This window comes from Prionailurus bengalensis, chromosome C2, assembly GCF_016509475.1.
Source record: "Prionailurus bengalensis isolate Pbe53 chromosome C2, Fcat_Pben_1.1_paternal_pri, whole genome shotgun sequence".
NCBI lineage: Eukaryota > Metazoa > Chordata > Mammalia > Carnivora > Felidae > Prionailurus > Prionailurus bengalensis.
Window position 1 is genome coordinate 11,901,120 of NC_057350.1, and position 26,339 is coordinate 11,927,458.

The window sequence follows — 26,339 nt, forward strand, 5'->3', positions numbered from 1 at the left end:
TCTTAGGCTGTAAAGCATTGGATGTTTTAATTTTATTCTTTCTACTTTTCCGAGTGTTCCAGCCTTTCTGTAGAGAACGTGTATTGCTGTTAAAATCAGAAAAAAAAATGAAATAAAGAAATGCTTTCAGAAGACTGGGCTGGTCAGGTTAGGTATGCTTAAGTAAGTCTCCTGATTTTTAAATGTTGGCACTGATGGAAAAAAACAAAAATTAAACATTGCAGGTCAAACACAGCCTGTAGTCCACATTGTCTGCAACCCGTGGTTTAAACTTTAAAATTTCCCTTAGTGCTCAGTGTAATTTTCACTTTCCTACTGTGACTGTCAGAAAACGGAGGCACCGGGGCGCCTGGGTGGCTCAGTCAGTTAGTTGAGCGTCTGACTCTTGATTTCGGCTTAGGTCATGATCCCAGGGTCATGGAATGGAGCCCTGCGTCAGGCTCTGTGCTGAGTGTGAGGCCTGCCTGGGATTCTCTCATTCCCTCTCTCTCTCTCTCTGCCCCTCTCCCCTGCTCTCTCCCTCTAAAAAAAAAAAAAAAAGAAAGAAAACAGAGGCACCTTCGTTTATAATTAGAGTAATGCTTTACTATAGAGAAACAGCACGGAAAAGATTTAAATCCCACAAGCTTCAAAATGAAATATTTCATGTCACTAGAATGCCCCAAGCATGCATGTAAAAGTCTCTAAAAACAAAACAAGAGCAAAGGCCCTCCTCCATCACCAAATCTGCAATTGGAAAAGAAAACAAGATCAGCTTTGGTTTCAGTTTTTTGTTATCTTTCAACTTTTCCAAACAAGGGCACTTACATTCACCCCATCCTTTGTTTCTTTTACCCAAAGCACCTCTATCCTGAAAAAAATCTCTCCCAAATGCTTTCCAAAAAGAAAACAAAGTAAGCAAGTTAGCCTGGGATAGGAAACTGTCAAAGCCTTTAACAAATATTTCTAATACTTCCTGGCACTCTGTCAACCCACAGATGTACCTCCCCATTCAAGGCTAAGGAGTGCTAGTTAATAAATCAGCTGTGCCTTCCTGTTACTGAAACCTTGCTTACTGTTATTTTTAAATTTTTAGTGTCTTTATTTTTGAGAGGGAGAGACAGAGCACGAGCAGGGGAGGGGCAGAGAGAGAGGGAGACGCAGAATCCGAAGCAGGCTCCAGGCTCTGAGCTGTCAGCACAGAGCCCGACACGGGGCTCGAACTCACAAACCACAGTCTCATGACCTGGCTTAATGCTGAGTAGGGCGGGCCTCATGGGCACAAGACCCGTGTGGTGGCACACAGCCCCACTCTTAAGAGGCGCCCGGTTTGATGCTCTCCTGTTGCCATCTTGAAATCCTCACTAATTTTGAACAAGGGCCCGCATCATTTTCATTTTGCACGGGGCCCCACCAATTATGTAGCTGGTCCTTATGGACCGGTCCACTTACCATAGATGATTGGTACTTACTTGAGGAATAGATAAATGTAATTCAGAGATAACCCCTAAACCCTGGCTTAGAATCTATTTTTATGAAGCAAATATTGTCACAATGGACATTCAAAGGTAAAAAAAGAAGTCATCTGGAAAACCACTCCTCTGACACATTAACTGCCAGTAATTTTTCCCAGTTCTTCACCTGTTCTTGACCACAGAAATATTCCAAATTTTACACAGTTGCAACTGTTACCAGATGACATACAATTATCCTTTTTTTTTTTTTTTTTAATGTCGATTTATTTTTGAAAGAGAGAGACGGAGCATGAGCAGGGGAGGGACAGAGAGAGAGGAAGACACAGAATCTAAAGCAGGCTCCAGGCTCTGAGCCATCAGCACAGAGCCCGATGCAGGGCTCGAACTCACGAGCCATGAGATCATGACCTGAGCCAAAATTGGACGCTAAACCAACTGAGCCACCCAGGCACCTCCAATGATCCTTTTTTTTTTTTTTTTTTTTTAATTTTTAATTTTTTTTTTATTTTTGGGACAGAGAGAGACAGAGCATGAACGGGGGAGGGGCAGAGAGAGAGGGAGACACAGAATCGGAAACAGGCTCCAGGCTCTGAGCCATCAGCCCAGAGCCTGACGCGGGGCTCGAACTCACGGACCGCGAGATCGTGACCTGGCTGAAGTCGGACGCTTAACCGACTGCGCCACCCAGGCGCCCCGACCAATGATCCTTTTTAATAGTTGCCTCATGTTTGACTTCAAGTTAGGAGGACGCAATTCGACATTTTTCTGCTGATGGACACGAATATACACCTTAACGTATATCTTCATGAATATGAGTGTTTTTTATTTCTTTTTCTGATGGAGGCTTGTATCACCTGTGCAGGGGAAAGTAATGAGGGCATTTCTGTGGCTCTACTTTGCTGTAAGGGGCTGTGTTAACTGATCCTCATCCAGTGCTGTATCCACAAACCACACTCTCACAAGCACTGAGCACTACCACATCTTTAAATTGGGCTTAACTGGTAATATAAAATGACTTAGCCAACAATTTTAAGTCTTCACTTAACCTACGTAACAAGATAAACACGTAACAATCGAGGATCTAGATTCTGCCTTTTTCTTCCCATGTGTGTTTATATTGCACATCAAGTGATGGCAAACTGGAAAAGCTTGCAAAACGGGTGAGAGAGGGAACAAGGGGCCGGAATACTGTGCAAAATGGAAAAATCCATTTAGAAATGGAGAATTAGGGCCACCTGGGTGGCTCAGTCAGCTAAGTGACTGGCTCAGGGCATGATCTCACAGTTTGTGAGTTCGAGTCCAGTATCGGGCTCTGTGCTGACAGCTCAGAGCCTGGAACCTGCTTCAGATTCTGTGTCTCCCTCTCTCTGCCCCTCCCCCAGCATATGCATGCTCCCCGCCCCCCCTGCAAGTAAACAAGCATTAAAAAAAAAAGAAATGGAGAATTAGGAGTCATTAAGCGAATACATTCCTTAGTAGGCCAAATTTGGCCCATAAAGTTCAATAAGCCAGATTCTCAAACGTGAAGAAGATGAAGGCTAAAAGCCACCTCCTGCCCTTTTAAGACAGGAAGCCCTCCCTGAGACCAATGAGAGAACAGAGTCCCACCCAACTAAGAAGCCATGTGGGCAGACAGCACAGTCTCTGACACTTTCGTTGTCTAAGCCCGTGGATTGAGGGGGATGGGGGGGCGGGGGCTGTTGTGCAAGCTCTGTCCTTGGAGACTTTAAATTTTTTTTTTTCAACGTTTTTATTTTATTTTATTTTTGGGACAGAGAGAGACAGAGCATGAACGGGGGAGGGGCAGAGAGAGAGGGAGACACAGAATCGGAAACAGGCTCCAGGCTCCGAGCCATCAGCCCAGAGCCTGACGCAGGGCTCGAACTCACGGACCGCGAGATCGTGACCTGGCTGAAGTCGGACGCTCAACCGACTGCGCCACCCAGGCGCCCCTGTCCTTGGAGACTTTAAAAGCACATGAGAAATATCTGTTTCCAGCGGATTTGCTCGCAATGTTGCCACGAGGCAGGGACAAGGGTTCTGTAACGCTCCCCCCACAACTCCCAGGAAGGACACCCACAGAAAGATCCGGCTTACTATTTATGCTGCACCTGGTAGACCACCGGCCTCGTGTCATTGCTCAGGGACACCGGCTCCCAACTCAGAACCTGCTCGGCATTGTACAGGCGAACCTTCGGGTTTCGAGGAGCAGGCAGCTGGGAAAGAGAGTCTTGAAAGGGGCAGAGAATAAGAGAAGGGGGAAGAGGGGGAGAGAGAAAGGGAGAAAGATCGATTACAAAAATATTTCAGTGCACGTCATCAAGCCATTCGTATGCAACTCCGTTTCTGTCCAAGTGCAGAAATGGTATTATGTGTCTCTCTAGGCATGTCCCCTCACCCCCGCCTTTGACTAAATTTGGCATCATCAACACAGTCTGTGGAAAAAAAGAGGGGGTTGGGGCTGCCTTTCTGCCTGCAGACTCCAGTTCTTTTTTAAATGTTTTTCTTTTCTTCAATTTATTTTTGAGAGAGAGAGAGAGACAGATTGCGTGCATGTGTGAGCTGGGGAGGGACAGAAGGAGTGGGGACAGTGGATCCAAAGCAGGCTCTGTGCTGACAGCCAAGAGCCTGACACAGGGCTCGAACTCACGAACCGTGAGATCACGACCTGAGCTAAAGTCAGATGCTCAACCGACTGAGCCACCCAGGCCTCCCCCTGCAGACTCCAGTTCTCTCGAACAGGTCCTGGGTGCCGGGGTCTGGCTCAACTAGAATGCTTACTCTATCTTTAATACGTATGTGTGACTGGGCAGGTTAACTTGACAGTCTGGGCCCCACTTTCTTTTTTCAGGAATAAGGGATAAATAACAGTATAGTCCAGAAGTGAAGGCTGAATTGGGGGCCACGTGACATGCATTAGCCCCAGACTTGCATTAGCAGCAGACGTGCATCAGGACCAAGGGTGCGTTTGGTAAACCTCCACAAACACATGCACGCACTCACACACATCCTCACGCACACGCCCCAAAACAGGCGTGCAAAGCCCGAAGGCACGCGGAGGGGGAGACATGTCTTTTGGGGGGTGTTTTTCAAGGACCCCCAGTATCACGATCACCGAGGTATCGCTTCAAATGCAGATCCCCAGTCCACTCCCCGGACCAGGGAATCCACATTCTCAACACGTTTCCCAGCCTATTCTTATGCACAATGAAGTCTAAGGACTACAAACAGGATAATAACACCCACCCCAGGGAACGACCACCAATGCCAGGGTCCCCCTCCCGGGGTGACCTGGAAGGCACAACCTCGGCAACCCGCCCCCCAAGCAGATACTTCCGCAGGACGGGGCTGGGGACCACAAGTGCGGGGAGCCTTTTCTCTTGCAAGAACACGCAATCATGACGAGACCATCTCTGAGATGGAAAGATTAATGAGAAACGCCCAGAACGTGGAAAGCAAAGTGTGAAAAACATGCTGTTCCAGAATTCAGAGCAGGAAATTCAAACCACATGCTTTCAGTAAATGCATCCAATCTTGACGAACAGCGCCCAGCTCGCGTCTGCCGGCTCTTCTTCTGAAAGATGCGATACCAAGAGTCTGTGGCTGTTTTGTTTACTTCCAGGATGTTCGTTGTCTCCACGGCGATGAGTTCAGGCCCAACTCCGGGCTCGAACTCATGAACTGTGAGATCATGACCTCAGCTGAAGCCGGATGCTTAACCGTCTGAGCCACCCAGGTGCCCCTAGCATCTTTTCTTTTCTTTTTTTTTTTTTTAATGTGTATTTATTTTGGGGAAAGAGAGGGCGTGTGGGGGAGGGGCAGAGAGAGAGAGAGGGAGACAGGATGCGAAGCGGGCTCTGTGCTGAGACACCCAGGCATCCCTCAAATTTTGTGTCTTAAAACCACCCAGGTGTCTCTCTTAAACAGTTCTGGAGGTCAGAAGTTTGAAACTGGTGGGTGAAAGTCAGGGTGTTCCGTGTTCCTTCTGGAAGCTCTGGGGGAGAAATGGCTCCTTGCTTCCTCCAGCTTCTAGAAGCAGCCCACATTCTTTGGCTCTGACTCCTTCCCCCAGCAACACTGGGCCAGTTCCTTCTCTTGCTGCCATCTCTGTGGTCTCACCCTTCTGCTTCCTTCTTCCACCTTTTCAGGGACCCTTGTGATCACACCGGGCCCACGAAGCCCTTCAATCCAGGGTCATCTCGTGACCTCAGGACCCCTCGTCACAGGTGCAAAGTCCCTTTCGCCACACACGGTAACACAGCCGCAGGACCTGGGGCTGAGGATGTGGACATCTCGGGGGAACGTTATGCCGCCCGCCACGGTGCTCGTCACCTTCCCCCCATCTCCAGGGAAGAGCCATCTCCGGGCACCCTCTCCCACCATCCCCACAATCCAGACGTTCCGCTAAGAAAGGAGGCACCGGGGGACACAGCAAGGAGGAAGAGTTTCCACCCTAACCGAGGGCTGGGCCAGGAGAGAGGCTTCCCCGTAGTCGTGGAGGCTCTAGACGAGCCTTCGACTTTCTTTGATTTTCACTTTACCACGGTGGGGGGGAGGACCCGCAGGTTTGCTCTTATGTTTGGGCTTCTTGGAATGCCCTGTCTCACCACATTCAGAGAAGAAAACAAATCTTAGAACTGAGGATGTCACAAGGAAGTACATCAGACTGCCCACTCACTAACAGCTGCCTCTGCAACCTCTCAGAGGGCCTGCCCTTGAACGGCCTCACCCCTGTCTCACAGGCCACATGGGGCCCTCCCGGTTCCTGGGAAACACGGGGCCTGCCCTCGCCACTCCTTCTCTGGGGCTTTCTCTCCCAGCATGCCACGGCTCTCTCCCCCACTCCCTTCGGGTCTCGGTAGAGTGGTTTCCTGTGCAAAATGTCTAGGGCATGGGATTCCCTGCCCCTCCCTGACCTGTCCCCATGGGGCTCTGAATGTGGTGAGACAGGGGATTCCACCTGGGTCCTTTGTTTCCACCAGGCACTGAGGAGCATGGATTCCAAAGCTGGACTGCCCGAGTTCAAAGCCACACGCTCCTGTAGTTGTTTAGCCACTTTGTGCCTCAGCTGTCTCATCCGTTAAATGGGTACAGTACAGACTTCACAGCGTCGTTACGAGGAACGAACGGGTTAGTTTTACAGGGCCGAGGACAGAGTGAGCGCCTCGTGGTCCCTGCCTCTCCTCACCGCCAGCAGTTTATCGACAGTCTCCCCAAGGTGCGAGAGTGGGGAGCTCCAGGAAGGCTGGGTGTTGTCGGACTTGGGGACTGTTTATCCCCACCTCCTGGAGGAGCAGGCACTCAGGACATGGGGCTTGAGTAGCCTACAGCCCAGCAGCGTGCTCTCCTTCAGAGACAACTTAACCCATGTCTCGTCCTCAGCATCGCATCCACTCGAACACCACGCAAAACTTCGGTTCCCTTTTTCCTTCCTCACCTTATGCCCGGTCTTCCCTTTTCTGTGGTCTCTGCTGTGGCCGGCAGTGGGTGGCCAGCTCTGAGCCATGACTTATCTGCTTGGCTCCAAAGGGTCAGTGTATTTAGGGTCATAGCACCTGCTGTCCAGGGTGTCCGTGAAGGCTCGGTGGGAAGAGAACAGAATTTATGGACAAAGGGCTTGGGCTGGAATTCTGATCCTATCCCCCACAGCCACAGATCCTGCCAAGGCCCCACCTGAGCCTCGGTTTCCCCGTGAAGAGTGAGACGGTGCTGTCTCTCCCAGACTCGTAGCGAGGGGCAAATGCAAGACCACAAGTGAAAGGCAAAGCAGACCCTAAGTATATAATTTGTAAGACGTGACTGATTCAGGCCCCGGGCTGAGCACCATATCCAACGGTCTGAGCCTGATGGAGGCAGAACAGCGGCCCCCAAAGATGTCTGTGTCCTGAGAATATATGAGGTTACGTGGCAAAGGGGAACTGGGGCTACAGATGGAATTCAGGTCCCTAAACAAAAGACCCTCAAAGAGGGAGATTCTCCTGAGAGATCCGCGTGGACCACAACGGTGTGTCTCTAGAAGCTAGAGAGGGCAAGGAAGTGATTCTTCCCCAGAACCTCCAGAAAGGAACGCATCCCTGCTGACACCTTGATTTTAGCCCAGTCAGAACCTGCATCTGACCTCCAGATAACACCCTGGTGTTGTTTTAAGGCACTGCGTTGGTGGCGATTTGTGACAACGATAGGAACTAATTCAGTCACTGTAGGTGGACATCAGGGCTTTAATGACAGCCCAGCTCCCACGAGATAAAAGCTCACAGTAAGAGTAGGGGGTACAGTGCTCCCCACTCTACCTTTTCTCTCCGTGGCCTCTGGGGCAACCGCTCATGAACGACTAGTGGGAAGAAGACATAACGTAGGTGCCACCTGTGGGAAGTGTGTCCTCTGTGCCTCACGACCACGGCCTCCTCCTATGCCACCTTCCTGCCCCCACCCACCACCTCTGGTCCACCCTAGCTAGATCTACCCAGGAGGCTTTATACATATTTAAGAATAGGCGCTCCTGGTCTCAAAAGCACAGTTTGATGAACACACAGCACACACAGGTAATAAAATAAAGCATAATTAACATTAAAATTAATCATTTAATCTTGACAACCAAAGACCCTTCAGGATCTTTCTCCACGGATGCGGCATTATGACGAACATCAACGATCCTACCTCTGACACCTTGCAGGGGAGAAGAAGTCAAAAACAACATTCCCTGGGGCACCTGGGTGGCTCAGTCGGGTGAGCATCTGACTCCTGACTGCGGCTCAGGTCATGATCTCAAGGTTCGACGGATGGAGCCCCACCTCGGGCTCTGTGCTGACAGCACGGAGCCTGCGTGGGCGTCTCTCTCTCTCTCTCTCTCTCTCTCTCTCTGCCCCTCGCCCACTCATACTCTCTCTCTCTCAAAATTAATAAATAAACATTTTTTAAAAACTCCCTGAATTCTCCACGCATGCTTTCTATCTCTCAAAATTAATGAATAAACATTAAAAAAAAAAAATCCCCTGAATCCTCCGCCATAACTGAGAAGTCGCTCTTGTTAGTAAATACCGGACATCAGCTAATTTACCTAGCCATTTGTCTCTTCCTATAAAGGATGGTTTTGTTTCCCTGAGAGTAAATGCGGCTATTACCTTCTTGAAAAGAATGGCGGAGTGAATAAAGTCAGATAATGTACGTAAGACACTTACAACCTTGTCTGACCTAGAAGACTGGCCCAATACATGGCGACTACTACTATTCGTTTATCGTTTGCCTCAAAACCTGCCAGCTACTCACTTTCAACTGCTGAGACTATAAGCAAACAGGAGTTACTCAATGACGTTCATTTGCAATGCTTTTCACGTTGTTGGGCGTTTACGGTCTTTCTCAGCGGTCTCTAAGCGCATTAGAAGCTTTGGTCAAATCAGCAAATCGTGGCAATGAAATTCTGTGGCACAAGTCCATTTCCAATCTACTGGAAAACTAAGCAGCGGCTACAATACAAAGAGAAGCCTCAACTCCTCAACATTTAGGTAAATTACTAGGTAGTCAGTTGACTTACGGCACTTTGGTGCACTCGACTAATTTTTTATCTAAAGCAAAGGGCCACCACTTAATGCATTACTACCGAGGGGAACAAAAGACACCACCCCCAAACTTGCCACTTTGGCATGTTGATTATTTTGAACTAAAGTCACGTAAGAAACAGTTGGTGTAATTTTAGGACATTCTGACTTTCTTTTATTCCCTTACAAGCAAGAAATATATCTCTCCCGTATCCTTCCTATCTTCCCATACCAGGAGGGAAGGGCATCTTTATTGCTGGGGAATTCCAGGCTGAGAAGGCTGTATAAATGAACTTTGTTAACTTTGTTAATGTATTACCCCCAGTTCAAACCCCCTAGTTTTGTCAAATCTCCACAAATAATTGTTTCCTGAGCTAAGAGGTATGAAAGCTGCCTGCTTTGGTCACTTCTTTGAGTCTCATATTTTTATAAGCTCCTGTAGGTACAAATTAAATCTGTTTTTCTCCTGTTACTGTGTCTCATGTCAACTTAATTATTAGACCAGTTGAAAAACCCAGAAGGCAAGAAAGGAAAATTTTTCCTTCCCTTACACTACAATGTAGGTCAGGTCCAATATTTCACATGTTATCTTTATAACAACTCTAAGAGATAGATATATTTATAAGTCTTCTCCTTTTAAAAAATTTGTTTCCTGGGGCGTCAGGCTCTGTGCTGACGGCTCGGAGCTTGGAGCCTGCTTCAGATTCTGTGTCTCCCTCTCTCTTCCCTGCTCATGCTCTGTCTCTCAAAAATGAATAAACGTTAAAAAATTTTTTTTAAATAAATAAATAAATAAATAAAAAATTTGTTTCCAATACCTTCATATATTTTTTCTTCTCTGACCATAAAAACAATTCCATGATTACTGAAAGACACTTGTGACTTCTGGAAAAGTATGGAAATGTTTCTATTATCCATTTACTGTATAACCACCGTTAACAGTGTCACTTTGTGCTTTGACTAACAGAGTTTCTCTAAAAATATCCTAGTTTTTTCATAGTTTGCTATGAAAACCTTTCAGGTAGTCACAGAACAGATGAGTATCACACGGCACTATTTTTCAAAGGATCTACGATGAAGTTTTTCTGACGCATCGCACGGACCCAAACTCTGGTAGAATACAAACGAGAGATCATTACTAGAAAGATGGGCATGGCCTCGGGCGTCGGGGCAACATCCAACTGCAAAGTTCCTATGTACTTCTCTCCACCCCTCCACCCCTGGACTCGTGGCAGACAAGTCACAAATGCCACACCGACCACCACTCCTGAGCTGTGGCACCGGTATTAAGTAACCACAGCTACCGCTTGCCCATTACCCAGCTCAGGCAATTACCAACATTTTGCCAAAGCCCACGTCCTGACTGAAGGAAGCCCAGGGAGAGCTGCACACAGATTGCTCAACACTTGAAGCTGAGGAGGGGCGGAGTCAGGATTCAAACCCATCTGTCTGACTCTCCTAGGAAAACGGCCTCCTAGCCGGAGCTCACCCCCTCCTGTGGGAGGCTTCTCTCATCAAGGAGTTCTGGAATTTCAGGGCCTAAGTGATGCTGGCAGAAAACAACAGCAACAACCCGAACCCACACCCCGAGCTTCACAAGGGAGGACATTTCTAAATTCTAGAGCCCCAGCCCATGATAGTCTCTCCCTGGGAAAGAACCCAGCGAGACACAAACACATACGCATCCACACTAAGAATAAATCTCCTGCCTACTTCTTCCTCCCCGAGGTCTTCTTGTCTTTTAGCATTTATATTTGGCTCACAAGTATGATCAGTTAGTGTCAGAGGTAGGAAGGAGGTTGGCCCAGGGACGGGGCTATCTGGATGGGAGCTGAGCTGGGATTAAAAATCTGGTCCCGTGGACTCCCTGCCGCCAACACAACTGGGGGTCCGGCCATTTCTGGGTCCTGCGCTGAGCGCCGCTCCCCCATCTATCCGACCCTGGGGAAATGACCATCTGGATCTCACACCCGCAGTCAAACACACCCCAGCCACGGTCAGACTGAGTCACATCTCCAACACGGAGGTCCCGGCCTGGGGCCGGCCGCCGCCGCACGCAGCTGCAAGGAAGGAAGGCCTGCCTGGGCCCCGCTTCTAACTCGGGCCCCTGGGGAGGGCACGCCGGCCAAGGCCAGGGTGAAGGCTCTGTGGGGCCGGCAGACGCAGCCCTGTCCCAAGCCCTGGATTCCGTTGGCCTTTGTTCGCGCTGAGAAATTCGGAGACGCCGGCTGCACCGGGTTGCACGGAGCCGCGGAGCGGAGGCGGGGGAAGAGGAGCGGCAGGGTATCCAGTTTCCCGCAGGAACGGGGTGTCTCCTGCCCGGAAGGGATGACCCGGGGCCAGGACGCCGGGAGGGACTGCCCGGAATTCCCCGCCGCCCTCCCCACACCCGCGTCGGGGCTTCGCGCAACCGCCGGTCCACTGCGGGCTCCCCGCGTACCCCCAGCCCGTCAGGGCTCCCCGTGGATCGCTCACCCGCTCCGGGCACCCCGCGGACGCCCACCCAACCCGCGCTGCCCGGAGAACTCCCCCGATCGGGGGCACCCCCGCGGACCCCCACCCACCCTGGGCTCCTAGCGGAACCCGCCCACTCGCGGCAGCGCTCCGATTGCCACCCGCCCGCGACGACGCCTCCGTCCGGCCTCGGGGGTCCCGCCGGGCCCGGCTTACCTGCGGGGGGCGCCGCGGCGCCGCGGCCGCCGAGCAGCAGCAGCAGCGACAGCAGCGACAGCGGCGGCAGCGGCGGCAGGAGCGGCGGCGGCCGCATGGCCCGGGGCTCTCGCGCCGCAGGCTCGGCGGCGGCTCTGGGGGCGGCTCGGCCCCGGCGCGGGGTCCGCCGAGCCGCTCACGTCGCCGCCCGGGCGGCCATGGCGACCGCACGGCGCGCGGGGCCCGCCCCTTCCCGAGCGGCGGCGGCGGCGGCGGCGGCGGCGGCGCGTCCCCGGCGGCAGGACAGCCCCGCTCGGCCGCCGCCGCCCAGGCCGGCCCCTCCCGGCGCCCGCGCCCCGCCCAGCCCCGCCGGCCGCGGGACTTTCCCCGCGCCCCTCCCTGCGCCACAACACCCCCCCCACCCGCGCGGTGGCCGCGACATCCCCGCGCGCTGCTGGGACCCCGAGCCCCCGTCGGTCGCCCACCTTCCGGCGCTTGCGACCCCTCTGGGGAGACCTCCGAACCCCAAGGCCCCGGGGTGGGCCGCGTGCTGAGCCTCGCCTCCCCCCCTCCCCGCCCCCCACCCATGCACCCCACCCCCCACCGCCACCCTTCCCTCCCGCCCCCCACCCCCGCCCCCATTCTCTCTTCTCCTGACGCTCCCACCTGCGTGGGGGCACGCGATTCCCCCCTTCAGTTTAAATGCTGCCTTCTGAGCCTCTAAAGTACACACTAAGCTTTCAATCCTTATTTGAAAACCGGCTGAAGGCTGTGGTGGCTGGAAACGGCCTTGGGTGAAGGAAAGTGTGGGGTTCAGGGGAACAGTGGGCACAGAGCAAGTCGGAGGGAAAGCGAGAAACGTCCCACATTTCAGGATGGTGCGTGGGTTTAGGCCCCGGTCTGGGCTGCCGAGTGTATGAGGAAGTAACTTCTCGAGCTGGGGGAGCGCAGTGGGGTGCGGCGGGGCAGGTGGGGAGGCCTACTGTCCCAGCCTCAGCCGCCCTCCGGTTCTGCCAGCTGGAAGGATCTGGGTCATCTTGGTTCTCCCACGATGGGCTTTAAACCCAGCTGCGCATGGAAGGAAAGGGGCGAAGAAGAGAATGAGTGGGGGACATCAAGAATTAAAGAACGGCGTCACCAAGGCCCAGTTAGGAGTCTGCTGGGCTCCTTGGCCGCATAGTATTCGGCAACATAGGGCTTTACTTCGGGAGTTCCTACAGTTTATTTTATTTACTTTAAGAAAAAAAATTTTTTTAAGTAATCTCTGCACCCACCGCGGGGCTAGCATTTACAACCCCGAGATTAAGGGTCACAGGCTCCACTGACTGAGCAAGCAGGGAGCCCTCGACTTCTTGCATTTTTATTTCCTTTTTTGTAGAACTCTTGAAATTGGTCACTGTTGTGAAAATATGTCAGAAAATATCTAGCAGTTATCTGAATGATGCTTTGAGTGAGTTTCTCAAGGCACAGAGACATGTTTATAGGTGAACTGAAAAAGGCAGCGTGTAAATCAGAATCCCTGTCCAAGTGATGTGTTGAAATGATTGGAGGGGCCCTGGGCGGCTCAGTCTGTGAACCGACTCCAACTCTTGATTTGGGCTCAGGCCACGATCTCATGGTTCCCTAGATCGGTCCCCCAGTCCGGCTCTCTCTGCCACAGCGAGGAGTCTGCTTGGGACTCTCCCTCCCTCTCTCTCTCTCTCTCTCTCTCTCTCTCTCTCTCTCCCCTTCCTCTGCTTGCTTGCATGTGCATGCATGCTCTCTCTCTCAAAATAAATAAACTTAAAAAAAATGATTGGAGGAAATATGCCAAAATACTAACATATCATAGGTAGCAGGATTACGAATGGTAATAGTATTCTTTTTTTTTTTTTCAACGTTTTTTATTTATTTTTGGGACAGAGAGAGACAGAGCATGAACGGGGGAGGGGCAGAGAGAGAGGGAGACACAGAATCGGAAACAGGCTGCAGGCTCCGAGCCATCAGCCCAGAGCCTGACGCGGGGCTCTAACTCACGGACCGCGAGATGGTGACCTGGCTGAAGTCGGACGCTTAGCCGACTGCGCCACCCAGGCGCCCCGGTATTCTTTTTTTATAATCCCCCCTGCAAGGGCATATTTCACTTTTATAATCAAGAAAAAAAAAATCATATTAAAGGAAGGGACAAATGTGCACCTGTCTCAGCCCAGGCCAGGGAGCGCTTGTGATCTACTTGGCTGTAGATGTTTTCAGAGGCAGTGACAATGGTCTTGGGGGTGGGGGGGTGGGGGGAGGATGGTAAGTCCCATTCCCCCTCCCCCTCCCCCCCCCCCCCCCCCCCCCCCCCCCCCCCCCCCCCCCCCCCCCCCCCCCCCACTCCCTGCAAGAGAATACTTGTTTCTTCCCAGCTGGAGAATCTCCCTCCGAAGCTCTTCCCTGCTAAAACTTAGAGGGTTTACATTTTCCTTCCAGAAGTCCTTGTCAGAGGGCTAAAAGGAGCATGCCCAGTTTGCTGCGTAGCGGTCCACCCTGCTGACACCTTAAGCACACAATATCCCCGACGCAAGTAACTGCCAAGCAGATGTCTTGCAAAGGCCAGTTCTCAGCGGGTGGCATTTCCCGTTTCTTGTTCCTCCTGGCTGGAAGACTTTTACTTTTGAGGTCATTGCTGGATGACTCTGACTTCCACAGAGATTTTCCACCAAAGAGAACGTGAAGCCAATCCTGTTGGCATTTCTTGTGGAAGATGTCCAAGCATCCACCACCCTTTGTCCGGTTCCATGGATAGCCCCCACGGCATCATGCAGTTCCTCGGTCATGGCTCATGACAGGGACGTGGGTTCCTTTCTGCAGCTTCTCCCTTCTGGAGGCGTGTTTACTGCGAAAGGACCAAAAGCTGAACCCCTAGGGGCCCTCCCTTGCACAACTCTCTTCCACGGTCCTGGAAGGGGCTGCCAGCTCTGTGTTCACATGGTCATATGTTCCTCTGAAGTCTGCAAAGTAAGAGCTTTTAACCACAATGGTTATGACCTCTGTCTCTTCCCTCTTTGACGTACTTCTCCAGGAGGGCGGTGCTGGGGCGGCTCTAGCTTGTGTGTGTGTGTGTGTGTGTGTGTGTGTGTTTTGAGAAGTGTCTTGATGGTATATATCAACAATAAATTGTCAAGTCAAAAGAAACATTTCTAGGGCACCTGGGTGGCTCAGTCGGTTAAGCATCTAACTTCAGCTCAGAGCATGATCTCGAGGTTCGTGGGTTCGAGCCCCACGTCGGGCTCTGTGCTGACAGCTCAGAGCCTGGAGCCTGTTTCAGGTTCTGTGTCTCCCTCTCTCTGACCCTCCCCAGTTCATGCTCTGTCTCTCCCGGTCTCAAAAATAAATAAACGTTGGGGCGCCTGGGTGGCGCAGTCAGTTAAGCGTCCGACTTCAGCCAGGTCACGATCTCGCAGTCCGTGAGTTCGAGCCCCGCGTCGGGCTCTGGGCTGATGGCTCAGAGCCTGGAGCCTGTTTCCGATTCTGTGTCTCCCTCTCTCTCTGCCCCTCCCCCGTTCATGCTCTGTCTCTCTCTGTCCCAAAAATGAATAAACGTTGAAAAAAAAAATTAAATAAATAAATAAATAAATAAATAAACGTTAAAAAAAATTAAAAAAAAAAGAAATCTGTAACTTGTGATTTATTTTCTCAGTGTATGTAAATATTTTTGTATCTAATTTTATATTCTTAGTTGTGTATGCTTTAATACACAATATACAATTAATATAATGATTGACATATAAATAATATATTAATACATACATCATTATGTAAATAAATATAAATGTGCAAACACAAATAATAGAATTGATAATACTGTATAAACTTCAGCCTTACAAAACCCAAATTCCTCCTTCCCTTTCCATTAACTTGCTGCCTCCTTACCAGTTAATCTTCCCGAAGCGTTTTCCTTACGCTAATAATCTGGAGGTGCTCCCCCCACCTCCCTCGGGAGGGTAGCTGAGGGGGGGTGGGCAGAAAGGAGCCAACACTGGTTGATGGCCCCGGGGGCTTCTGCATGCATTGTATCACTCAGTCCTCACGGTTAAGGGGGTTACGACTGCCATTTCACAGATGAGGAGACTGAGGCCCAGGGAATTAAGTAACTCGCCCTTACTTGGGCAAATCCACTTGGTGGATTTGCATGGCGTCAGTGTAGCTAAGGTGTAACTGCATTTCCTCGAATTCCCCTTCCTGCAGAGTTTCCAGTTGGCATGGGGAAGAGAAGGATGTTTTCGTACAAGATTTGGAAGCTTCAGCCATATTCCTTCCCTCTCAGGAGGCTGGGGCGGGGCTCGAGGCGTTGTTGCAATTCGTAGCATTGTGGCTTCTCCGCCGGCATCCTGGATGGCTGTGGCCCCAGCCCAAGACTCTTCCAGCTCCTGCTACAGCCTCCCCGTCTCCTGGGAGACGCGGGCGCGTGTTAGCTGCCCGACAAAGGGCGCCAGCTTTTCTAGCAGGACACCCGTGCTGTCATCCATGCTGGAGGCTTGGAGCTGGTGAGAGACGGGCTGATGGTGGTCCCAGCTCAGCCTTAGCTTCCGGCTCGTCCTTGGTGCCGTCTGGCCTTCTCTTCCTGACCACTTGCACTCAGAGCCGCAGCCTCCGGCCCTAGACACTGGAAAACCAGTCCCACCTAGACTGTGTAGTTGACTCCGGCAATAGCCCAGGGTCCAACCCTTCTCTCTCTCTCTCTCTCAAACACACACGCACACACACACACACACACACACACACACACACGGTGCTTCTACTTCTCCGACCCAAACCTGACTGATCATACCCCCAAGTCGCACAGCCACCAGGTGGTGGGAGGGCTCTTGGCCCGTCCTGCTTAGCTTCAAAGCCCCTTGCACCTCACGCCAAACTGCTCACCTGCCATGTCAGTCCACCTGTCACCAGGCCTGGCTCTGGCTGCCTGATCATGCTTTCTGCGGCTCCCCGCCCGACAAGGCCCTGCTCGTCCATCCGTGCGTCTTTGATGATGTACTTCCTGAGGGTCCCCACGCACTCCTTCTCATCTGACGCCACCTGCCCCCCTTCCTTTGCCTCTCACCTCTTCCCCCCCCACCCCCCGTACCTCAAATTCTAAAACTCGATCTCTTGCTGGAGCTCGCACTTGCTGAGAGCTCTGTTGCCCCTCCCTCCCACCTTCTTCTGTTCCTTACCAGCTCGTGTGAGCCTTGACCTTTGCTGAGATGGTTGCCTCCAACGTGCAGGGGGGTGAGTGTCCCCCCATAGATTCAGACAGAGCAGCAAGAGTTCTGAGCACAGAGTAGGCCCTGAGCACGGCTAAATGGGGCCTTGATTTGTCGCTAGGAGTCCTCTGTTCTAAGAAATGCCAACAGCAAGGTCAGAGGGATTGGCATAGAAGTAAAAGGACAAGTTTACCTCAGGGGTCTAGTGACTGGAGCCTATCTTCTCACTGTGTCCCTCACGAGGTCCCCTTTCCTCTTCCTGCAAACTTGCATTTCTGGCTCCCCCTTCCCATGGGGCCCCATAAAACCTCATTCTGAAAATGCACACTCTTTTCTCCTTTACTGCCTTTTCTGAGGGACCCTTGCAAGAATAACTGTCACAAAGTACATTATGCATTCCATGCCTCTGTAAAACGGGAGTATCTAGAAATTTGGCCAAGAGAAGAGAGAGTAGACAGAGAGAGGAGGAAATTTTTCACTTCCTTTTTTTTTTTTTAAATAATTTTTTTAAAGTTTATTTTGAGACAGACAGAGAGAACATGAGCAGGGGAGGGGCAGAGAGAGGGAGGGAGAGAAAGAATCCCAAGCAGGCTCGGCAGGGTCAGCCCAGAGCCCAAAGTGGGGTTCGAACTCACAAAACTGTGAGATCATGACCTGAGCAGAAATCAAGAGTCAGGTACTTAACCAAGCGAGCCACCCAGGTGCCCCTCCCGGGTTGTTTTGTTTTGTTTTGTTTTTTGTTTTAAGTAGGCTTCACGCCCAGCATGGAGCCCTACTTGCGGCTTGAACTCATGATCTCAAGATAAAGATCTGAGCTGAGCTAAGAGTCAGACACACTCAGCTGACTGCGCTACCCGGGTGCCCGTTTATGGCTCTTTTTAACCTTTTCTTTCTTTCTTTCTTTTTTAAGTTTTAATTTCTTTCTTTTTTTTTTTTTCCACGTTTATTTATTTTTGGGACAGAGAGAGACAGAGCATGAACGGGGGAGGGGCAGAGAGAGAGGGAGACACAGAATCGGAAACAGGCTCCAGGCTCCGAGCCATCAGCCCAGAGCCCGACGCGGGGCTCGAACTCACGGACCTCGAGATCGTGACCTGGCTGAAGTCGGACGCTTAACCGACTGCGCCACCCAGGCGCCCCGAGTTTTAATTTATTTCTTTTAAGAGACAGAGAGAATGCAAGTGGAGGGAAGGGCAGAGAGAAAGGAAGGGTCCCAAGCAGGATCCATGCTATCAGCACAGAGCCCGATGTGGGTCTGGAACTCACGAAACCGTGAGATCATGACCCGAGCCAAAATTAAGAATCAGACGTTTAACCGACTGAGCCACCCAGGCGCCCCTCCTTTTAACCTTTTCAAAAAGAGAAGATACTCCTCTTTTTAGGTGCATGCCAATGCTCTAATATCCCTGACCCTGGTGAGTCCCCTGAAAAAGCCCCAACGACTCCAGGGTTAGGGCCCAGGGCTTTGGGAAGGTTCCAGTGGGAACTGGAAGGGGTGGGTTGGAGATTTCTTCATGGGTTCCAGGCCAGGGTTTGTGTAATGAACCTTCTCCCGTTTTGTAATTTAGAGAAACTCAAACCTCTCCCTGTTTTCCAGAGGGATTAAGATTGTATCAGTAACCTTTTGTGTTTAAATTTGCCATCGGGGTCCTGGAGACTTCCAGGAGAAACCTGGCAGGTTGGACATGAGCGTAGGTCACCAGCAGGCTCAGACTAGGAGGTGACTGCCATAAATAAGCTGAGTGCAGCCAGGAGGCCTCACATGAGGCATCTGATGAGTCACGACAAGCACCAGCAGTTAACTGGGAGTTGTGCTCACGCTGATAAGAATAGGCACCATTTATTAAGACCTTGGCCTAAGCCATATCCCTCCCTCCTCCTAACCAACGTACGTTTCTCTTGTTTTCTGACTCGACCTTTTGAATGCCCTTGGTATATCTGGGGAATGGTCAGCCCTGTGAATACTCAACCTTCCAGGAAATGCAAATTCCCAGCCTCCCTTACAGCCACGTGGCTTAGCCCAGGCCAAGCTACCACGTCATACCTTTTCCGGACCAGAAATCATGAAACTGTTCACCGCACAAGAACCAACAAGAGTCCCCTTCAGACCCCAGTTCGTGATGTTTCATGAGGGAAATCATACAATCAAGAGAATTTTATGGTACATATTCTACAAGTTAAAAGCATTTATTTATTTTTTTAATTTTTTAATGTTTATTTATTTTTGGAAGACAGAGACAGACAGAGCGGGGGAGGGGCAGAGAAGAGAGGGAGACACAGGACGCAAAGCAGGCTCCAGGCTCCGAGCTGTCGGTGCAGAGCCCGACGCGGGGCTCGAACTCGCGAACCGTGAGATCACGACCTGAGCCGAAGTCGGACGCTTAAATGACTGAGTCACCCAGGAGCCCCAAGGCTACAACTTTCCGTTTGCAAACAGGCGCTGGCTGGGCCACGACCCGGGCAGTGCTGGCCAGCCCGTAGGTCCACTGGTAGGTGTGTAGGAACAATCACATTCTTCCCTCTATGATTTTCTCCTGTGTGTCTTCCTTGTTCTCATACAACTGCCACATTCACAACACTTCTGACACTTCTGGTCGCCAAACGTGTGTGTGGTTTTCCCCATGCCAAGCAATTCTCCGTGACACCGGCTGGGTGTCCTACAATTTGACTCCCTTCTGACGTCATCAACCTGGAGACAGTGTCGGATCCCACAGAGTCAGGGCTCCGTCCCACAAGACCGCTCCCACCCTATTTCAGATGTCACTTGTAGAGAGTAGGTCCCCAGGTGAGCCACAACTGTTGTCTGACTGGGCTACAAATCCAAAGTCCCATGACCCCCTCCTGAGGTTTGATTCATTTGCTAGAGGGGCCTTCAAAACTCTGGGAAACACCTTCTCACACTTAGCAGCTCATTGAAGGATATGGTCAGGGAAACAGATGAACAGTCAGATGAAAAGGTACATGGGGAGAGGTCTGGGAGGGTCCCAATCCAGAAGCTTCAGCCCCAGTGGAGCTGGGGTGTCACCCTCCCACCACGTGGATGCGTTCACCAACCCGGAAGCTCTCCCGATACTATATTATTGGGATTTTTTATGGAGGCTTCCTCATGTAGGCACGATCAATAATGAACTCTGGAGTTAATGTTTCAGCCCTTCTCCCTTCTTGAGAGAAAATTCCAAGCTTCCAATCATGGCGTGTTCTTTCTGGTGACCAGCTCTCATCCAGGGGCCATCCCCAAGCCCACTCAGAGTCACCTCATGAGAACAAAAGACACTCCCATCACCCAGGAAATTACAATGGTTTCAGGAACTCTATGCCGGGAACCAGGGGCAGAGATTAACATATATTCTAATATCTTACAGCAGTGAAGAGGAAGAATTATCTGCAACAGCAGGTTTCTTCATTGACTTCCTTCCCCTCCACAGACAATTCTTTGTGGGTATACATTTCCCTTGAAGAGACTCATGCCAAAGTTGAAACTTCTAGAAGAGGCTGATGTAATAATGCCGATCACCTGAATCAACACACTGGCTTAGCTTGGGAAATACCTACGAAACATCAGCTGAATCCCACTTCTCAGTAAAAAAACCAAAAAAAACCCAAAAAAACAAAAAATGCTGTACCTCATTCTCTGGAATTCTAAGGCAGCTCAGAATAATAAATATACTGTATGGTTGTTTCTTTCCTCCTTTTTTTAATGTTTATTTATTTTTGGGGGGGTGGGGTAGGAGCAGAGAGAGTGGGACAAAGGATCTGAAGCAGGCTCTGTGCTGACAGCAGCGAATCTGATGCGGGGCTCGAACCCACAAACAGTGAGATCATGCCCCGATCCAAAGTTGGATGCTTAACCGACTGAGACACCCAGGTGCCCCTGGCTGTTTTCTCCTTAATACATCTCTTTCTTTCTTTCTTTCTTTCTTTCTTTCTTATGTTTGTTTATTTTTGAGAGAGACAGAGAGAGACAGATCACGAGTGGAGGAGGGGCAGAGAGACAGGGAGACAGAATCCGAAGCAGGCTCCAGGCTCTGAGCTGTCAGCACAGACCCCGATGCAGGGCTTGAACTCCAGAATGGTGAGATTATGACCTAGACCAAAGTCAGATGCTTAACCAACTGAGCCACCCGGATGCCCCTTAATGCATGTTTTTCTTAACGTAAAGGTTTGTAAATAAAATAGCGTACATGGTACAAAATATTAGATAAGAAATTATAGGTCTAGGGCAAAAGTATGAGTGTAGGACATGAAGACAGAGAATGTGTTGTGACAGGGAGGCAGTATGTCCACATGTGGTCCAAAAGTCCACATTGACTAAACTCAGCTTCCTAGCAATCAAAATACAAACCAGACTTCTTAATGTCCAAAGGTGCATTACGAAAGGCAGTGAGGGGCACCTGGGTGGCTCAGTCGGTTAAGCGTCTGACTTCAGCTCAGGTCACGAACTCACAGTTTGTGGGTTCGAGCCCCGCGTCGGGCTCTGTGCTGACAGCTCGGAGCCTGGAGCCTGCTTCGGATTCCGGGTCTCCCTCTCTCTCTCTCTGCCCCTCCCCCACTCGCGCTCTGTCTCTCTCTGTCTCTCAAAAATAAATAAACATTAAAATAAAAAAAAGGCAGTGAAAAGCACTCTCATTTTGCTTCAGGTCTGACTTCTGCTCCAGACGATGGCTACTATCGCACTGGTTGTACGTGGGCTAACTTGCAATGGAATGGAAAAAGGGGCCAGCTTTCATTACGGCTTTTGTCCTTGCTGTAATAACAGTATATGCTCGCTGTGGTGAACCTAAAAGACAGAAAAATAACAAAGCGGAGGAAAAAATTTCCCCCATACTCTTACGACCCAGAAACAACTACAGCTTACGCCTTGAAACTCCTAAATTCTTGAGGAGCAGTAAACGGCAAGGGGGCAGCGTTACTTCCGTTTTTGAGAAGATTGTAGAAACCACAGTCAGGCTGGGCTAGCGGGGGGGGGGGGGGGGGGGGGGGGGGCGGGGGGGGGGGGGGGGACCTTGTTTCTCACGTGCTTGTGTTTCACGACTGTGTAAAAATCAGGCCGCCTATAGTTGCAGGATATGCTACAGACGCTGTCTTGACTTTGCAAAGCCCAGAATAGGACTTGGGCCCGGGGGAAAAAAAGATGCCAGAGACATCATGTTCATTCTTTAGCAATCCTCAAGCTTACGCCCTGGGTTGCCTAACTTTCTCCGTGTAGAGCCATGCAAAGTCACAGGCATCTGGCGGCAGGCTGTTACCTGGAACTCTCTTACATTTCGTGGGTGTTGAATGCCTTGTGAATTTCCCTTCTCTCGTAGTCTTACGTTATCGTGAACGTGAACTTCCATTTTGCCTTTGAAACCTCAGACATCATAGTTATGTGACTTACTGGGTGTCCCTAGAAAACGAATCAAAACAAAACAAACACAAATTCATTTAGGTACAATTTGTTGGTGAAGGCAAGAACAGAAAGAGTCCAGGGGTAGCAAACCATGTTCAGAAAGCACAGGTTGTTTTCAGTTCACACCCTTCCTTCCTTCCTTCCTTCCTTCCTTCCTTCCTTCCACCCTTCCTTCTTTCCTGCCTTTCTCCTTCCCTCCCTCCCTCCCTCCCTTCCTCCCTTCCTTCCTTCCTTCCATCCACCCTTCCTTCCTTCCTTCCTTCCTTCCTTCCTTCCTTCCTTCTTTCCACCCTTCCTTCTTTCCTGCCTTTCTCCTTCCCTCCCTCCCTCCTTCCCTTCCTCCCTTCCTTCCTTCCTTCTTTCCACCCTTCCTTCCTCCCTTCCTCCCTCCCTTCCTCCCTTCCTTCCTCCCTCCCTCCCTCTCCACCCTTCCTTCCTCCCTCCCTCCCTCCCTTCCTCCCTCCCTCCCTTCCTCCCTCCCTTCCTTCCTTCCTTCTTTTCTTCCCTCTCTGGTTCATTGAACACATGTTTATTGAGCTTCTACTCCACACTGGGCCCTGTTTTGAACCCAAGAAACAAGAACTCTGAGCTTGTGGAGTTTGCATTTTAATGGAAGTAACAGAGGACACCAAGGCCACCCAACGAACGCAGCATCTTTTATCTCAGACCATGCTGGATGTGCTACTGACAGGTTGATGAGTCAGACTGGATTCTGTCCCAGGACGCTCTCCTTGGGTCTGCAGTCATGAATTCTGTAGGAGCCCTTTTCTCTCTTCTGTCCTGGTGCTAGTGTTAGGTCCCGAGGTGACTGGACTGGGCCCTCTGCGTGGAGAGTGGGGAAGCCCTGGCAGGAACTGAGGTGGCCCTTTGGCTGTGCCCAAGAAGTACTGACTCACACAGCTTTTTAAAGTCACTAGATCGAGGGAAACCCTAGATGGAGGGATTTGGGAAGTGTTCACCACGGGGCAGTTTCTTCTGACCTGCCTGAGGGTCTGACCCCCAGCTTGGAGTTCCATCCCCACCCCTGACTTGGGGGAGCCTCCTGCCCTGCCTTGACCTTCCCCAGACATGCAGTCGGGAGGGCACTGTCACCTGCTGGCATTGTCCCAGTCAAATAAATACCCAGGACCCTGGGGAGAGCTGCAAATACTTCCTCACTCACCCCCCGCAAGTGGTACAGGGGGCTCTATGCAGAGGAAGCCCCAGAACCTCCCTGGACCATCTCAGACCCAGAGATACTCTTTGTTTCTCAAACGGACATCTCTCATATTGCTTTAGTCCTGGGGCGGCTGGGTGGCTCCGTCGGTTAAACGTCCGACTTCAGCCAGGTCACGATCTCGCGGTCCGGGAGTTCGAGCCCCGCGTCGGGCTCTGGGCTGACAGCTGGGAGCCTGGAGCCTGCTTCCGATTCTGTGTCTCCCTCTCTCTCTGCCCCTCCCCTGCCCATGCTCTGTCTGTCTCAAAAACAAATAAACATGAAAAAAATGTTTTTAAAAAAGTGAGCCAGTCCTAAAGCACTTTGACTCAAATGGAGGTTATTCTAGGAAATACATCCAACACCTAAATTTGACTTCTCCAAGGATTGAAAGAGATGAATACATTTACTTTTTACCCCTCAACAAATATTTTTTTCAGCCAGTATTTATTGAACACTCACTTATGTGCCAGGCATTGCTCTAGATACAGCCTGGAACAAAGCATTGTAGCTACATTTAAACTGCAACACCCCCCCATGCTTTAATAATTTAATCATTACAAACCAAAAAACAAAGAAACAAAAAGTCATTTGAAAAGGAAGCCAGACAAATGGGCAAAACTGATTACTGGAAATATGCTGCATTTCCTGACCCAGATACATGTTTTCATCCGCAGAAAGTGTATCTTTTCTTTTAAGTTTATTTACTTGAGAGAGAGAGAGAGAGAGAGAGAGAGAAAGTGTGAGTGGGGCAGTGGCAGAAAGAGAGGGAAAGAGAGAGGGAAAGAGAGCGAATCCCAGGCAGGCTTCCTTCCACACTGTCAGGGGGGAGCCCGATGCAGGGCTCGCCCCCACACACTGAACTGTGAGATCATGACCTGAGCGGAAGCTGGACGCTTAACCGACTGGGACATTCAGGCACCCCAAGAAAGTGTATCTTTAAAAAAAATTTTTTTTAACGTTTATTTATTTTTGAGACAGAGCATGAACAGGGGAGGGGCAGAGAGAGAGGGAGACACAGAATCGGAAACAGGCTCCAGGCTCTGAGCTGTCAGCACAGAGCCCGACACGGGGCTTGAATTCACGGACAGCGAGGTCACGACCTGAGCCGAAGTCTGATGCTTAACCGACCGAGCCACCCAGGCGCCCCAAAAGTGTATCTTTTAAAAAGGTGGGCACCCCTATGCTTTGACTTCACAACACTCAGAAACAAGAACTATGGAATCAGTTTTTTTGGTTTTTGTTTTTGTTTTTCTTTAGTTTCACCATTCATTGAATTAGCAACGAATCTAATCTTCAAAAGTTATCACACTAGCTTTGCTGTCATTTCTCAAGGAGAATCAGAGACCTGAGAGTCATAGACATTTCCTACATGAGATGCTTTGTATAAATCAGACTTGGTTTATCACCAGCATTGACAACACCAGAGCTAGAGAAAGAACTAGGTCTGAGGACACATGCACGGTCTTATATAATGTTTAGCCTGCCCTGATTATTACAAAATCAGAACAGCGAGAATAGTTGTGGTAGCGAATCATTTTTTTGCTACGTCAATGAAATCAAGTCCAGTTACCTGTCCAACTTTCCAGGGCTCGCTAGAGTTTGGACCAAGACCAGGAAACGGGGGAAGGGCGCTCAGGCATTGAACCTGCGGTGAGCACAGCTGAGATGCTCATCAATCCACTCGAAGGGGGTGGATCAGCCTGGGCTCCAGATCCTTCCTGGCAATGGCAATTAGATACTACCTTCAGCCTCCTGCCACTCAGGGACGTGGCTGCACCCAGTGCGGCCTGGGGCCAGGGGAAGGGAGGGCCCTTGTTCTTGACCTTTTTCTGCAAACGTTCCCCACCCCCACCTCCCACCCTCCAAAGAAACAACATTGACATCTCGGCGAACGCAAAACAGAAGAGACTGTTTCTATTCCGCGAATTAAATTCCTCTTTAGTCCTTCACTTGAAAGCAGATCGGGTCTCATTTCTAAGAATCAAAATGCAAAGCTTCTGCGCAACCTTGCTTTTAGAAATGGTTTGTCGATGGTAGGTAAAGGACCACACAGGTGACAGTGGAAAAGAATAAGAAATGATGGTAATACCAGTTAGGAGGGAAAAGTACGACTAGAAAGTGAAATGTGCTTTGTTGTTACTTTTCTTTTTTTAATGTTTACTTATTTCTTTTGAGTGGGGAGGGGCAGAGAGAGAGGGAAAGAGAGAATCCTTAGCAAGCTCCACACTGTTGGCACAGAGCCAGTGGGGGGCTGGATCTGACAAACCATGAGATCATGACCTGGGCGGAAATCAGGACCTATTGGTCAACCAACAGAGCCACTCAGGAGCCCCTGCTTTGTTGTTATTTAAAACAACAACAACAACAAAGAAAAACCCACAAAAAACTGCAATATAATAGCTGTTGCTTGCTCAGTATTTGGAGGTATAATAAAATCTTTTTTTTTTAATGTTTATTCATTTTTGAAAGACAGAGAGAGAGCACAAGGAGGGGTGGGGCAGAGAGAGAGGGGGACACAGAATCCTAAGCAGGCTTCAGGCTCCGAGCTGTCAGCACAGAGTCCAACATTGGGCTTGAACTCCTGGACAGCGAGATCATGACCTGAGCTGAAGTGACGCTTAACTGACTGAGCCACCCAGGTGCCCCGTGGAGGTATAATAAAATCTTTTGTATGAAACAGCACCTAAAGTGGCGTCTGGGTGGCTCAGTCGGTTAAGCGTCTGACTCTTGATCTAAGCTCAGGTCAAGGTCTCATAGTTTGTGGGTTCGAGCCCTGCATCAGGCCAGTACAGAGCCTGCTTGGGATTCTCTCTCTCTCCCTCTCTGCCCCTCCCCTGCTTGTGCTTCCTCTCCCTCTCCCTCTCTTTCTCAAAAGGAATAAACAAACAAACAAACAGACTTTAAAAA

At 50.4% G+C, this 26,339-nt stretch overlaps 1 protein-coding gene and 1 non-coding gene across 2 annotated transcripts in view; both read right to left on the reverse strand.

Moving 5' to 3' along the window:
* Positions 1 to 11,907, reverse strand: part of IFNGR2 (interferon gamma receptor 2) — a 28,228-nt gene extending 16,321 nt beyond the window's left edge. The window contains exons 1-2 of the mRNA XM_043593704.1: positions 11,660 to 11,907; positions 3,552 to 3,684 (exon numbers count right to left, since the gene is read on the reverse strand). Of these exons, the coding sequence (XP_043449639.1) occupies positions 3,552 to 3,684; positions 11,660 to 11,756 (230 nt within the window). The 5' untranslated portion in view covers positions 11,757 to 11,907. The remainder of the gene's footprint in view (positions 1 to 3,551; positions 3,685 to 11,659) is intronic.
* A 12,922-nt stretch (positions 11,908 to 24,829) lies between these two features.
* On the reverse strand, positions 24,830 to 24,956 carry LOC122492510. The gene has a single exon (XR_006299685.1). It is a non-coding gene; the product is annotated as a small nucleolar RNA SNORA72 (small nucleolar RNA).
* Positions 24,957 to 26,339: the final 1,383 nt, after the last annotated feature.